The sequence below is a fragment of the Oryctolagus cuniculus genome, chromosome 6, assembly GCF_051225735.1.
Source record: "Oryctolagus cuniculus isolate XC-2025 breed Fujian yellow rabbit chromosome 6, ASM5122573v1, whole genome shotgun sequence".
NCBI lineage: Eukaryota > Metazoa > Chordata > Mammalia > Lagomorpha > Leporidae > Oryctolagus > Oryctolagus cuniculus.
The window spans coordinates 60827955-60840491 of NC_142872.1; the positions used below are offsets into that span (position 1 = coordinate 60827955).

General features: G+C 55.3%; 1 protein-coding gene across 5 annotated transcripts in view; it reads left to right on the forward strand.

Moving 5' to 3' along the window:
* The window catches only part of ERGIC1 (endoplasmic reticulum-golgi intermediate compartment 1), a 109057-nt gene that overhangs the window by 56689 nt on the left and 39831 nt on the right, over positions 1 to 12537 (forward strand). For all 5 annotated transcript variants that reach the window (XM_051843621.3, XM_008255393.5, XM_089336213.1 and 2 more), the window contains one exon: positions 2350 to 2422. In XM_051843621.3, coding sequence (XP_051699581.1) covers positions 2350 to 2422 — 73 coding nt within the window. The remainder of the gene's footprint in view (positions 1 to 2349; positions 2423 to 12537) is intronic.

Below are 12537 nucleotides of genomic sequence, written 5' to 3' on the forward strand. Positions count from 1 at the left end.
GTCTCAGTCTCTCAAACTAAGAAAAAAATTTTATAACAATAATCCTATGGCAGTCCCATAAGGCAGATAGTATGATTGCTGGCATTTTCCAAATGAATACAACAGTGAGGTTAAGGAATTCTGGGACACACAGGCACTGAGGAGGAAGGTAGAGCATGACCCTGGCATGCCAGCCTGTGTGTTCAGCCCTTGTTCTGTACCCTGGGTGTTGACTCCCACCTTCTGCGGTACCTGTGAGTGCCCCCTGCAGCCCCAGGCCAGGCCTTGGAGCTGTGGAGTTCTTCCCAGGACATCAGTCTATTGGGAGAAACAGCCACAGACAGCCCCTAGAATGTGGGAGGGGATGCAGAGTAAAGATTGAACAGCAGCTGGGACTGGCACTGTGGCACAGCAGGTTAGAGCCCTGGCCTGAAGGCCCAGCATCCCATATGGGTGCTGGTTCTAGTCCCGGCTGTTCCACTTCCCATCCCGCTCTCAGCTATGGCCTGGGAAAGCAATATAGGATGGCCCAGGTCCTTGGGCCCCTGCACCCACATGGGAGACTCTGAAGAAGCTCGTGGCTCCTGGCCTCAGATCGGCGCAGCTCTGGCCATTGCGGCCATCTGGGGAGTGAACCAGCAGGTGGAAGACCTCTCTCTCTCTCTCTCTACCTCTCTTTGTAACTCTGTCTTTCAAATAAATAAAATAAACTTTAAAAAAAAAAAAAAAAGATTGACCAGCAGCACTTGGGGTGGGGGAGTCTACCCATCCAGGGGGCATTTGAGTTGAACCTGGGCTTGGGAGCATGAGTTGGAGTTCACCCAGCAGTGAGGATGACCATGGAGGAGGAAGGAAGGTGGGGAAGTTGATGCCAGGCAAAGGAGCAAATGCAATGTGTTTCTAGGGAGCAGCAGTTGGCTCCACGTGACTGGGGGACGGATGTTGGGAGGATGTGTCCAGAGATGGGCCTGGTCACTGAGTCGAGAGCCAGACCCTGAGGCCTGGGGCCAAGACAGACTCCCTTGCTCTGTCCTGCACTGAGCGTTTCAAGCTTTCCAGCTTATTAAGAATTGTCTCGTAAGGTCAGTACTGTGGCACTGTGGGCCAAGCTGCTGCCTGTGATGCTGGCATCCCATAAAGGTGCCAGTTTGAGTCCCAACTGCTCCACTTCTGATCCAGCTCCCTGCCTGGACAGGGAGCAGAAGATGGCCCAAATCTCTGGACCCTGACACCCGTGGGAGAGTCCAGATGAAGTTATAGGCTTATGGCTTCATCCTAGACCAGTCCTGGCTTTTGCAGCCATTAGCGGAATGAACCAGCAGATGAAGATCCTTAGATCTGTGTGTGTCTGTCTGTCTGTCTGTTTGTCCGTCTGTCTGTCCTTATTTCTGTCACTCTGTCTCTCAAATTAATTTTAAAACAATAGTAGGGGATGGTATTGTGGCGTGACAGGTTAAGCCACCACCTGCAATGCTGGTATCCCATATGGGTGCTGGTTCGAGTTCCAGCTTCTCCATCTCCAATCCATCTCCCTGCTGATGCACCTGGGAAGGCAATGGAAGATGGCCCAAGTGCTTAGGCCACTGCACCCATGTGGGAGACCAGGATGAAGCTCCTGGCTCCTGGCTTCAGCCTGGCCTAGCCCTGGTCATTGTGGCCATTTGAGGAGTGAACCAGCGGATGGAAGATCTCTTCCCCCCTGCCCTCATAACTCTGCCTTTCAAATAAAATAATAGTAGTAGTACTTAAAAAAGAATTGTCCCCTCTGAAGCACAGTTCTTAGTGTCTCACTGTCCTGCCCCTGAGAGCGGCGTGGGCACCGCAGCTGACACTCTGCCCCATCCTCATAACTGGGGCTGCAGGAGGGAGAGGTGGGGCCTGGGACAAACTGGTGGCCTCAGACCTCCTGTGGGAACCAGGGCTGGGGGTTCTGGAGAAGCCGACCACATGGACTTTGCTTGAACTCCCCTGGTCGCCCTGTGTGGGTTCCAGCTTGTAAAATAGGTTCTGGCGAGGCACGCAGAACACGCCCATGGGCCCCAGTTTGCGGCTTCTGTCTGGTGGATGTCTGCGCTCAAGAGCACTTGTTGGAGGAGGCAGGGCTACACCCTGGGAGGGCTTCTGGGGGCAGGAGGGCTCCCTACCCCCACCCCACTGACCCCACGACCAGGTCCATGTCTGTGCCTGTCTGGGCGGGGGCTGCTTCATAGGGAGGTCATGAGCAAGAAGGGGCTTCAGAGGGTCCAGAGGATCCCCAGCCTGTACCTGTGTCCTGGGGCCGCTTCCCTCTCTGCAGCAGGGGTGTGGGGGGCCTCCTGTGCGTGGTGCCCACCGCCCTTAATCCTACGTGTGTCCTGTTGTTTCTTCCAGTCTCCATCTGCTGCTGCCTCTTCATCCTCTTCCTCTTCCTCTCGGAGCTCACCGGCTTCATCACGACAGAAGTGTGAGTCACGCTTCCCTGACGGCGCACCCCCACCCCCGGGGGTTTGAGGGACCCGGGGCACCTGGAGCGGGAGGGGTTTGAAAAGGCGAGAAACCTCCGAACTTTGCTGCAGCCCTTTGCAAGCCTGTAGCTGCGGCCGTACTATCTTTTAAAGGGGTCCTAAGATGACCCTTAGGAGACCCTGAGAACGTTTTGGGGGCTCTCCTCTGTCTGCCAATGAACAAGACCATTTTCCCATCTTCACCAGCTCTCTGGCCAGTGGGCTCTTCTCCCTTTGGATCACGTCGGGGCCATTTGATGCTGCAGCTGTAGGAGTTCAGAGAAATGGGTGCAGCTTGCTCGTGGAGGGGGCGAGGTGGTGGCTGATGGTGGAGCCCACTCCCCTGCACTGAGAGCCACCCTCACTTCTCAGGCCCACATTCGGGGCGGGAGACTCAGCGTGGGCTTCCTGGCGGCCCTTGATGCAGAGTTAATCCCACCCCAATTCCTAGAATCATCCGTCAGGATAGCCGAGTCAGTGCCCCTGCGGGTGTGTGACACAGATGCCGTGGGAATTATTCGGTCATGACCTCATCCGACACCCCTCAGAGATGGAATTACACCCAGGAGCTTCCTGCCCTTGGCGCTGGCCGAGGGCTACCAAGCCTCCCCATGGCTGTGTTTATAACCCACGAAGTCATCACAGAGCTGGGCCCTGGCTGCCTGTTGCCATGCTGCCTGCTGGAAGTTTCTTTCTCTGCTCATGGAAGGCTGCCTCCCACTCAGCCAGAAGACAGCGGGGACGAGACACAGGGCTGCTTGTCCCTGGAGGGCTCTGGCTGGGCGTGATAGCAGCATTGTGCTCTCTTCACAGAAGAGGGAACCAAGGGCTTGACCATGGTCACACAGCTAGGAAGTAGCTCTGGGGTCTGCCTGTTTCCTGAGACTCCGGTTACCGCCTCTTCCTGCCTCGCTTCTGGGTATAGCTTCCTAAACCTTCCACTGGTCTGGGGGACATGACCTTTCCTGTCACCCTACCCTATTCTGAACCCTCCTGGCACCCCAGCCCAGGGGGGCTGACAGAGTAGTGGGAAGAGCATCTGATGGCCCAGGTATCTGGAGACCCAGGGTAAGGCCTCTACTCAGTGACTGCTCTGCTGTGTGACCCTGGACTTGCCCACAACCTCTCTGGCTGTATGTTGCTGGCCAAACAAGGGGCGGGAGACCAGGGTCACAGCTCCCTGCAGCTCTGGAAGAGGATCTGTCTGTTTCCCAAGACCCCTCGGCCATGTAGGGGCCCACTGGGGGGCTGGCCTTGTCTGAATCCAGCATCTTTCCCTCTGGACACGTTAGGGCCACCAGCATCTTAGGGATGACCTCTGGCGAATCAGAGGTGGAAGCAGGGAAAGCAGCGAGATGGAGACTTGGTGGCATTAGGAAGTACTTGTTGCACCTGCTGGCCTCTAGGAGAAGGGGCTGCTTTGCACAGCTGTCCTGTTCTGAGCCAGGTGACTGGAGGACACGTGTGGCAGCAGCAAGGCCCAAGCACCTGGCATATGGCTTTGCATGTAGCAGGCAGGAGCGTGAGCATGAGCAAAGGCGCCGAGGCAGGACTGAGCTGCGAGGCAGGAGGCTGGCATGGCCGAGCACAGTGAAAAACCGGGAAGGGTAGGAGATACAGTAGTGAGAACACAGATGGGCCAGGCCCTGCCCGCTGCTGACCATTACAGGGCCTCGCTCCGGGAACCAGGGCCAGGTCTGCGTATTCCCTGTGTAGTTCTACATGTAGAGGGGCAGGAGAGCTGAAGCTCTGGTGGTAGACATGGACGAAGCTACACTGCAATGCTACCATCCTTGGTGTCCAGGGAGGATCGGCTGTAGTGTTCTGTGTGTTCCAGTTATTATGTTCCAAGTCCTTGCCCCAACAAAGATTCCAAAGCAGAGTTGGAAGTGAGTTGCACAGGTGAGAGCAGGTTTATTTAAGGTGAAGAATGCAAACAGCCCCACATGGAGAGATGCCCATCTTGAGTTGGCCAGAGAGAGCCTTGGAGGAGGCCAGAGACTAGGATCAACAAGGGTCAGAAGCCAGAAGGCAAATAGGACCACTCTTGCACGTCACAGTCCCTTTTATGGGGATTGAGGGGGTACCCTAATTGAATATGCAGGGAGGGTGGAGTTTGGGTGGGGGATGGTTAGTGTGCATGAGGCTTTCCGGGAATTGCGCCTCCACTGAGAGCTTAACTTCCACGTGGCCATGATGGTGTCGTCTTCCTGGTGTAGGAGAAGCAGGTGCGTCATGGGAAAGTGGCCACACTGGATTGACAGGGAAGGGGGTGGAGTTACAATGCAGGGCTAGAGGCAGAAATTGAGAAAATCTCCCAGCTCAGTTATTCCTACCTAATCTTACGGTCTATTTCCCCCGTATCACCAGGACTCCCCCTACTCCCCACAGATACCAGAATCCAAGGATACTCAAGACCTTTCTATGAAATGGCATATTCTTTACATGGAGCCCGTGTCCATCCTCCTGCAGATCACCCCCAGACAGCTTACAACACCTGATACCATACAGAAATAGTTGTCACGCTGTATTGCTTAGGGACTAACGATGAGGAAAAAACTCTGAACGCATTCAGCACGGGTGCATTTTTTCCTTCTCCTGAACATTTTCTCCGGAAGGTTGATTGAGTCCATGAATGTGGAGCCCACAGGTTCAGAGGACCAGCTGTGTAGCAGTTGGTGAGGAGCCCTTGAAGAAAGAAGCCAGGCAGGGAGGAGACAGAGGGAGCAGGTGCAGGTGTGTGATGTTAGACAGGTGCACTCAGCGGAAGGGTATTTAATGTGGCGTGGGACATGCTTGAGTATTGATAGGTCCATGTCTCTACAGGCATTTATTCGTGTCCTGTGCATTCCCCACTTTAACTAAAACGGTGTAGAGGCTGCCCTCCCCCTGGTTTCTGAGGGTGCTTTGAAATGTTCGCTAAGAATGCCTACTTTGTAAAAACATGATGGATTTCAACATTTTCTACACTATGATAAACATATCCCCTTGTTCTGTTTTACATGAACATTTTGAAGTCCCTATGTGTAGTAAGTGCTCAGTGAGCATTCATTTCCTTGTCTCTGTCCACCTGCCTTTGAGTTCAGAGTGGCCTGTGTCGCCTCCTGCCAGTAGTGTGAGCAGTGGCATTAGCCCAGCCCATGGGGAGCCAGGGCCCTGAGGCAGTGGGCTACATATACATGTGTTGGATTTTTAAGAATATTTATTTACTTTTTATTTATTTGAAAGGCAGAGAGACAGAGACACACAACAGAGAGATTTTCTACCTGCTGGTCTACCCCCTAAATGCCCACAACAGCCAGGCTTGGGCCAGGCCAGAGTCAGGAGCCAGAACTCATTCTGGGTCTCCCACGTGGGTAGCAAGGGCCCAAGCGTTTGAGCCATCATCTGCTGCCTCCCAGGGTGCACATTAGCAGGGAGCTGGATTGGAAGCGAGAAGCTAGGGCTCAGGCCAGGCACCCTGATTGGAATGCTGGGGCACAGGCTTCCCAAGCAGCACCCTGATCACTGTGGCAAATGCCCACCCCGACATGCAAGTTTGATGTTAGAACTTGCAGCTTGAGCAGGCACGCTCCCCACAGGAGCCCAGCCACGACGAGCGGCTCTTCAAGCCCTGTCAGCTCTGAATTTGCCAAGGGCAGACCTCTCCCTTCCGGAGAGCTCAGTGTGCTCCCTGCCGCAGCCCTAGGCACTCCCCGGGCATCGGGATCCCACCAAGTCCCTGGAGAGGAGGAAAGATGAGGAGTCATGGGAGGAATAAAAATGCTGGGGGCCCCTTCCTGTGTTTGCCTGGTGTCTGGCCCTGGGCTGAGCACTTCCCATTCTCACTGCTGCTGGAGAGAGGGAGGGAGGAGGGATGGGAGCAGGGGCCAGAGGCCCATCCACAAGGATGCTACAATCCCAGCTCTCTCCTTAACAGTGCAGGAGTAACCCAAAGGGAGCCAGCAGAGGAGAGCCCAGGATTTAACAAAGCATCGGAGGGAAAGGATCACCCCCTTGGGGGGGCTTCGTTTGCTCAGGCTCCCTCACCTTGGGAAGGACGAAGGAAGGTCACAGTTTTGCTCTTTTTCTCCCGTCACCCCCACTGGTGGTTTTGTGACCACAGTGGGTCAGCGCCCTGCCCCCCACCGTGAGATTGTAACCCAAGGAAATGAGGTCACCGCTAGTTGGATCAACATTGCTCCAGCTCCAGCCTGTGGTTATCAGTGACATAAGAGGCTTGTTCTGGCCTGGGCCCTTGGGAGGAAGGCGTGGTTGGGTGGTTGGGCTCCTATCTGGGTTCTACCAGGCTGGAAATGATCCTTGGAATATGAGATGTGCTGTCTCCGGGGGAGCAGCCCCCTCCTTGGAGAAGGTGGCCACAGGACATTCCAGCCTTGGCCTGCCCGGCCTCTGACGGCTGTTAATAATTATTAACCCAGTGAGGCTTCAGAATCATAAAATGTGATGACCGCAGCCCTGCACCAGTCACTTATGGCCTATTATCACTTCGAGTACTCCCCCCCCCCCCAAGTGGTGCATGGACCACACGCCAGGTGCACCTGCTCCGGTTAGGGTTAATGCCTTCATCTCCTCGCATGCTCACATGCGCCCCTGAGGTTGCTGCAGCTGGGCAGACTGAGGCACCAGGAGGCTGAAACCTATGTGAGGGTGGTTTGCGGTGGAGCTCGGGTCAAACCCAAGTCCGTCACTTACCAAAGCCAGACCAGGCAGCCCTGCCTACCCGGTATGTCGTAACTCCCGTCTCCACCTAGAAAATTCCGGAGCCCCTGGGTATGGGGTGGGGTTGGGGGACTTAGAGGACTTAGATATGCCCTTCTGGGGTGAAGTGGTCAAGCAGCTGGCACCCCGGGAAGTGGCAGCTTGGAGTTACCCAGAATTGGGTCCTCAAGCTCCCCCTTGCAGACCCAGGAGTTGCGAGCCAGCAGCTGGAAGTCTACCTCTGCACCAGGGTTATCTGTCCTGGGCCTGGCTCGTGGCTGGGGCCGGGTAGAGCCACGATGCCACACTAGGGAGCATGGGGGACCTGGCTGGTAGCAGCGGGAGGCCCGAAGGCCTCTGAGCCAGCAGGGGCAGGTGTATGCCTCAAAGATCCCCTCTGTGAGGATGGGTTTGGGGAAGGGCTGCCCGGATGCCTGGGCCCTGGTGAGGCCCAGGTGACGACCAAGGGGGAGGAGGAGGAGGAGGGGTTGGGGCAGGACGTGGCAGCTGGCAGTCCAGGGGCGCTCACTGCACATTCAGCTGGAAGATGATGGGCGTGCTTTCTTTTATCTGGCAGAGCTGAGGCCCCAGTGTGCTTGCTGGGTGCCCTGCGATGCTTCTCCCCCAACCCCGCTCCCACTCAGGCTCACGACTGCTGCTGTGTAAATTTCCACTCGATCAAATCACTAAGCGTGGAGGTCAGTGACTTTGGGCAGGAATCTGAACTATTCAAGTGCGCCTCTAAAAGTAAATAAAATTGTTCTCCGTAGATGTCATCGGCCTCGCGCCTCAGCCTAAAATTTCAAGGCCCTCGGCCACATTCCACCTACGCTCCCCCAACCCATACCTCCCAGTCCCTGTCTTCCCGTCCCTATAAGGCCACTGCTTACCGCCTGCCGCCACCACCACCACCACCCCGCCTAGACTGTGTCCCCCACTCCTCCCCACCCTGCTTCCTGGGAGTGCTGACTGACAGTGCCCTCCTCCAATCACGTTCCGGAGCCCTCATCCTGGTGGGCTGTCAGTCGCTGCTGCCCTCTGGGTGTGGCCAGTGGAGGTGACAGAGGCAGACTTGTGGGACACAAAGGGAATGGACCCTGACCACTCCGTGTCCTGCAGCTTCTTGGCTGTGGCTGGGGTAGGACACACCCATAGATGATCTGAAAGGACAGTGACACCACTGTCATGGGTCTACCAAGGGGCCACATGGCTCTTGGCACATCACCGATGCCTCCCCCACCCAGGGAGCATAATGCAGTAAAAAGAGCCTGGATCTGGGTGTGTGTCTCCGGGCTCAGATCCTGCCTCTGCCTCTCCCTGGCCATGGGATCCTGACTAGTCGTTCGTCCTCCTCTGAGCCATGTCATCAGTGTGAAAAGGAAACGGTCCCCCGGTGCACACCGCCTTGCTGTGAGCCTCAGCACCGTCCCTGGTGCTGGCTGGGTGCACAGTCTGGGGCATCTGCTGTTGTGGGGCCCTTGGCAGCTGCCAGCTGGGGGTGGCGCTTAGGCACCTGACACCCACTGACACAGTGACTCCTCGCAGGGCTCTGAGGCGAGACCATTGGTACTCCTGCTCTCGTCAGCTCAGTATGTGTCAGTGCCAGTAATGACAATCGGCATGGACAGTGATTGAGCACGTACTGTTTACTGCGACTCTGCTCAGCACCTTTGTTCTCTGTAATCTGGTCACAACCACCCGACTTCTCCCCGTTTTACATCAGCCATCGGGGGTGGGGGGCTGAGGCCAGTGAAAGTGAAGCCCTGTGCCAGACGCTGTCGACCAGGAGGTGACAAGACTGGGGTGGACCTGGGACCCTCCCTTTCAGCCCGCACACCCCCCATTGTGCTGTACTTTCTTTACTGAGAATGGCCATGGGAGGCCCTTGAGAGAAATGAATAGCACGCACTCACACATGGATTCTCACACATACACATGTGCACTCACACATGCACACTCACATGTGCACTCAAACCACACTATATACACTCAGACACTCATATCCCACTCATACACACATTCATACTCGTATATACATGCTCTCAAACCACACTCATACATTTGTAGTCATGCACTCACACATACACGTGCACTCACACTCATGTACACTCACAAATCACACTCATACACACATAAGCACTCACATTCATTCATACGTGCACTCATACACATACATTTGTAGTCATGCACTTACACACATGTGCACTCACACTCACGTACACACAAGTCACACTCAAACACACATAAGCAGTCACACATACATACGTGCACTCACACATACACGTGCACCCACACTCATGTGTACTCCCACATCATACTCATACACATAGGCACTCACATACATGTGTGCACTGACCACACATATTATACACACACTCAGGCACACACTCATACACACATAGGCACTCACATACGTGCACTCACACATTCACACACTCATTCACACATACACATGTACACTTATTATACACACACATAGGCACTCACACTCATACATACGTGCACTCAAACCACATTCATATACATTTCTAGTCATATACTCACACATGCACATATGCACTCTTGTACACTTACACATGTAGGCACTCACGCTCATACATACATGCACTCATTCACTCACACGTACACAAGTGCACTCATACTCATTTACATACACATCAGCACTCACATACATACATGTACTCATAGCACACTTACATATACTCATACACTCACACATGCACCCACACTCATGTACACTGACATACCACACTCATATACACACATACACGTAAGCACTCACACCACACTCATATACATTCATATTTGTACACTCTCACACTCATACTCACACATATTCACTCACATGCACTCTCACACTCACACTCGCACTTGCACTTGCACTCCTGCCTTGGGCAGCACATGGCTTCCCCGCCCATCCTGCAGTGGCCCCTGTGAGGTGACCAGAGCCCTCACGCTGTTGCCCTCCCCCTTTAGTGGGACGTCCTCACTTAGCTACACAGGAAAAGCACACAGGCCCAGTGAGTGTGCACCTGAGTAACCGGCACCGCAGTGGAGGCCAGCAGGCTCACACCTCCCAGCCGTGCCCCTGGGGCCCCTCCTTGTGCTCCCGCAGACTGGTTCTGCCACTCCGGTTTACAGATGAGGAAGTGGAGGCTCAGAGAGGTGAGGCCACCTGCCCCCGGCGCCTCAGCTTCTAAGTGGCAGGGCCAGGAGGTGAGCCCATATCGGTGTGCCACTGCCCTTATGGCCCTGTCCACGGCCCCAGCCACTTAGAGGAGGAATGGGGTGCCCGAGAGTCACCACCTGCAGCAAATCCACAAGAAGCATTCATTTTTCTCCTGGTGAGCTGACTTCTGGTGGCCTGGTGGCCTCAGAAAGCCAGTGCAGCCCCAAACAATGAAGCCACTCAGCCGTCGTGGCCCTCCGAGGGGTGGCAGTGGGCAGGCGCCATGCTGACCTCATCAGCAGCTGCCCAGGTGATTCAGCCATGTCCATGTCAGCTGATCCAATGGTCCTGCAACTGGCCCTGGCCTTAGGTAATCAGCCTGGCCCGAAGCCCTGTGGCCCCTTTGTTCTCGGGGCGCTCCTGCCCCAGGGGCCCGGCCTCTTGGTTATTCACATCTTAAGACATTCAGAAGACAGGGCACATGCCTGGGAGGGGCCCCTGGGGCCTAGCGGGTGAGCTCACCTTGGTGTCACACCTGGGATTCACCTCACTCTTGGCTGAGGCCACTTCCCCAGAATTGCTAGGGGTGACATCATCACACAGTCGCCCAGCCTCACCGGAGTGGGGAGGTGAGCAGCTTTAGGAAGAGGCTCTCCCATGGGGCTCTCCCTCTGCTCCAAGACCTTTGTGTTAATCACCCAGCGGGTCCATGATTGGGCAGCCCTTGGAGCTGAGCGTTAAGGCTGAGGCCAAAGGGGCAATTCCCTGGAGTGCAGAGAGAGTCAGCTCCCCAGGACACAGCTCACCCCCTCCCACTGCCTCGTCTGCTGTTCACGTTCCCTCTCTCCTCTCTCCCCTCCCTGCACCCTTGGCCTTCTCCCTTCACCCTGGCAGGGAGGAGAGGGGATGTTTTATGAGCTGTGGGAACCTGGGGCTCAGGTATAAGACAGGCCTGGTTGAGATTCTGGCTTGGACGTTTCCTGCTGTGTGACCTCGCAGGCTCTCTGAGCCTCAGTGTCCTGAATTTAGAGTAAGGATCAGGGAGCTGGTGTTTGGCACAGCAGTTAAGACACTTGCCTGGGACACCCACATCCTGAATCAGAGTGCCTGGGTTTGAGTCCTGGCTCTGCTCCTATCCCAGCTTCCTGCCAGTGCACATCCGGAAGGTGGCAGGTGATGGTGCAAGTAGTCGAGTTTCTGCCCCTCATTTGGGAGACTGGAATTCAGTTCCCAGCTCCCGGCTTTGTCCCCAGCTCAGTGAGCTGGGGAGTGAACCAGCGGATGGGAGCCCGGTCATTCTCTGTCTTCCCCCTCTGTGTCTCTCAAACAAATGAATAAAAATTGAAGCATAAAGTAAGGATCAGAATGTTCCACAGGCGCAGGTGGTACACATGAATGCGCACAGTAGGTCTCCTCGGATAGCACCCCCCACCCTGCCCACACCTTAAGGGACTTCAGTCATCTGAAGGCTAAGCCACACCTGGAGCTCTCGTGTTTCTGGGAAACCCATAGGGAGCCCCATGAGGAGGCAGCCCTGGCTGTCTCTTGAACCCTCCATTCCTGGCTAACTGGGCACCAGCTCTGTTACCCTGGGTGCCAGGACACAAAGATGAAGAGCAGAGCTCCCTTGATTGTTCTTTCCCAAGGATGTGGCCATTCACAAGGTTCTCTAGAATATAGTTGTTCAGAGTAGGCAGTGCTCTGTTACTGATGGTTTGGTGGAGTTAATTGTTTGAAAGAAAGAGGCAGAGGGGCCAGCGCTGTGGTACAGCAGGTTAAAGCCCTGGCCTGAAGCACCGGCATCCCATATGGGCACTGGTTCTAGTCCCAGCTGCTCCACTTCCGATCCAGCTCTCTTCTATGGCCTGGGAAAGCAGTGGAAGATGGTCTACGTTCTTGGGCCCCTGCACCTGTGTGGGAGACCCGGAGGAAGCTCCTGGCTCCTGGCTTCAGATCAGCGCAGCTCTGGCCATTGCAGCCATCTGGGGAGTGGACCAGCGGATGGAAGACCTCTCTCTCTGTCTCTGCCTCTCTCTGTAACTCTGTTTTTCAAATAAATAAAATACATCTTTAAAAAGAGAGAGAGAGGCAGAGATTCCCCCATCTGCTGGTTCACTCCCCGACTACTGAGGCTGGACTGGGGTGCCAGGGACCCTAGTGCGTGAGCCATTGCTGCTGCCTCGCAGGGAGGCGTTAGCAGGAGCT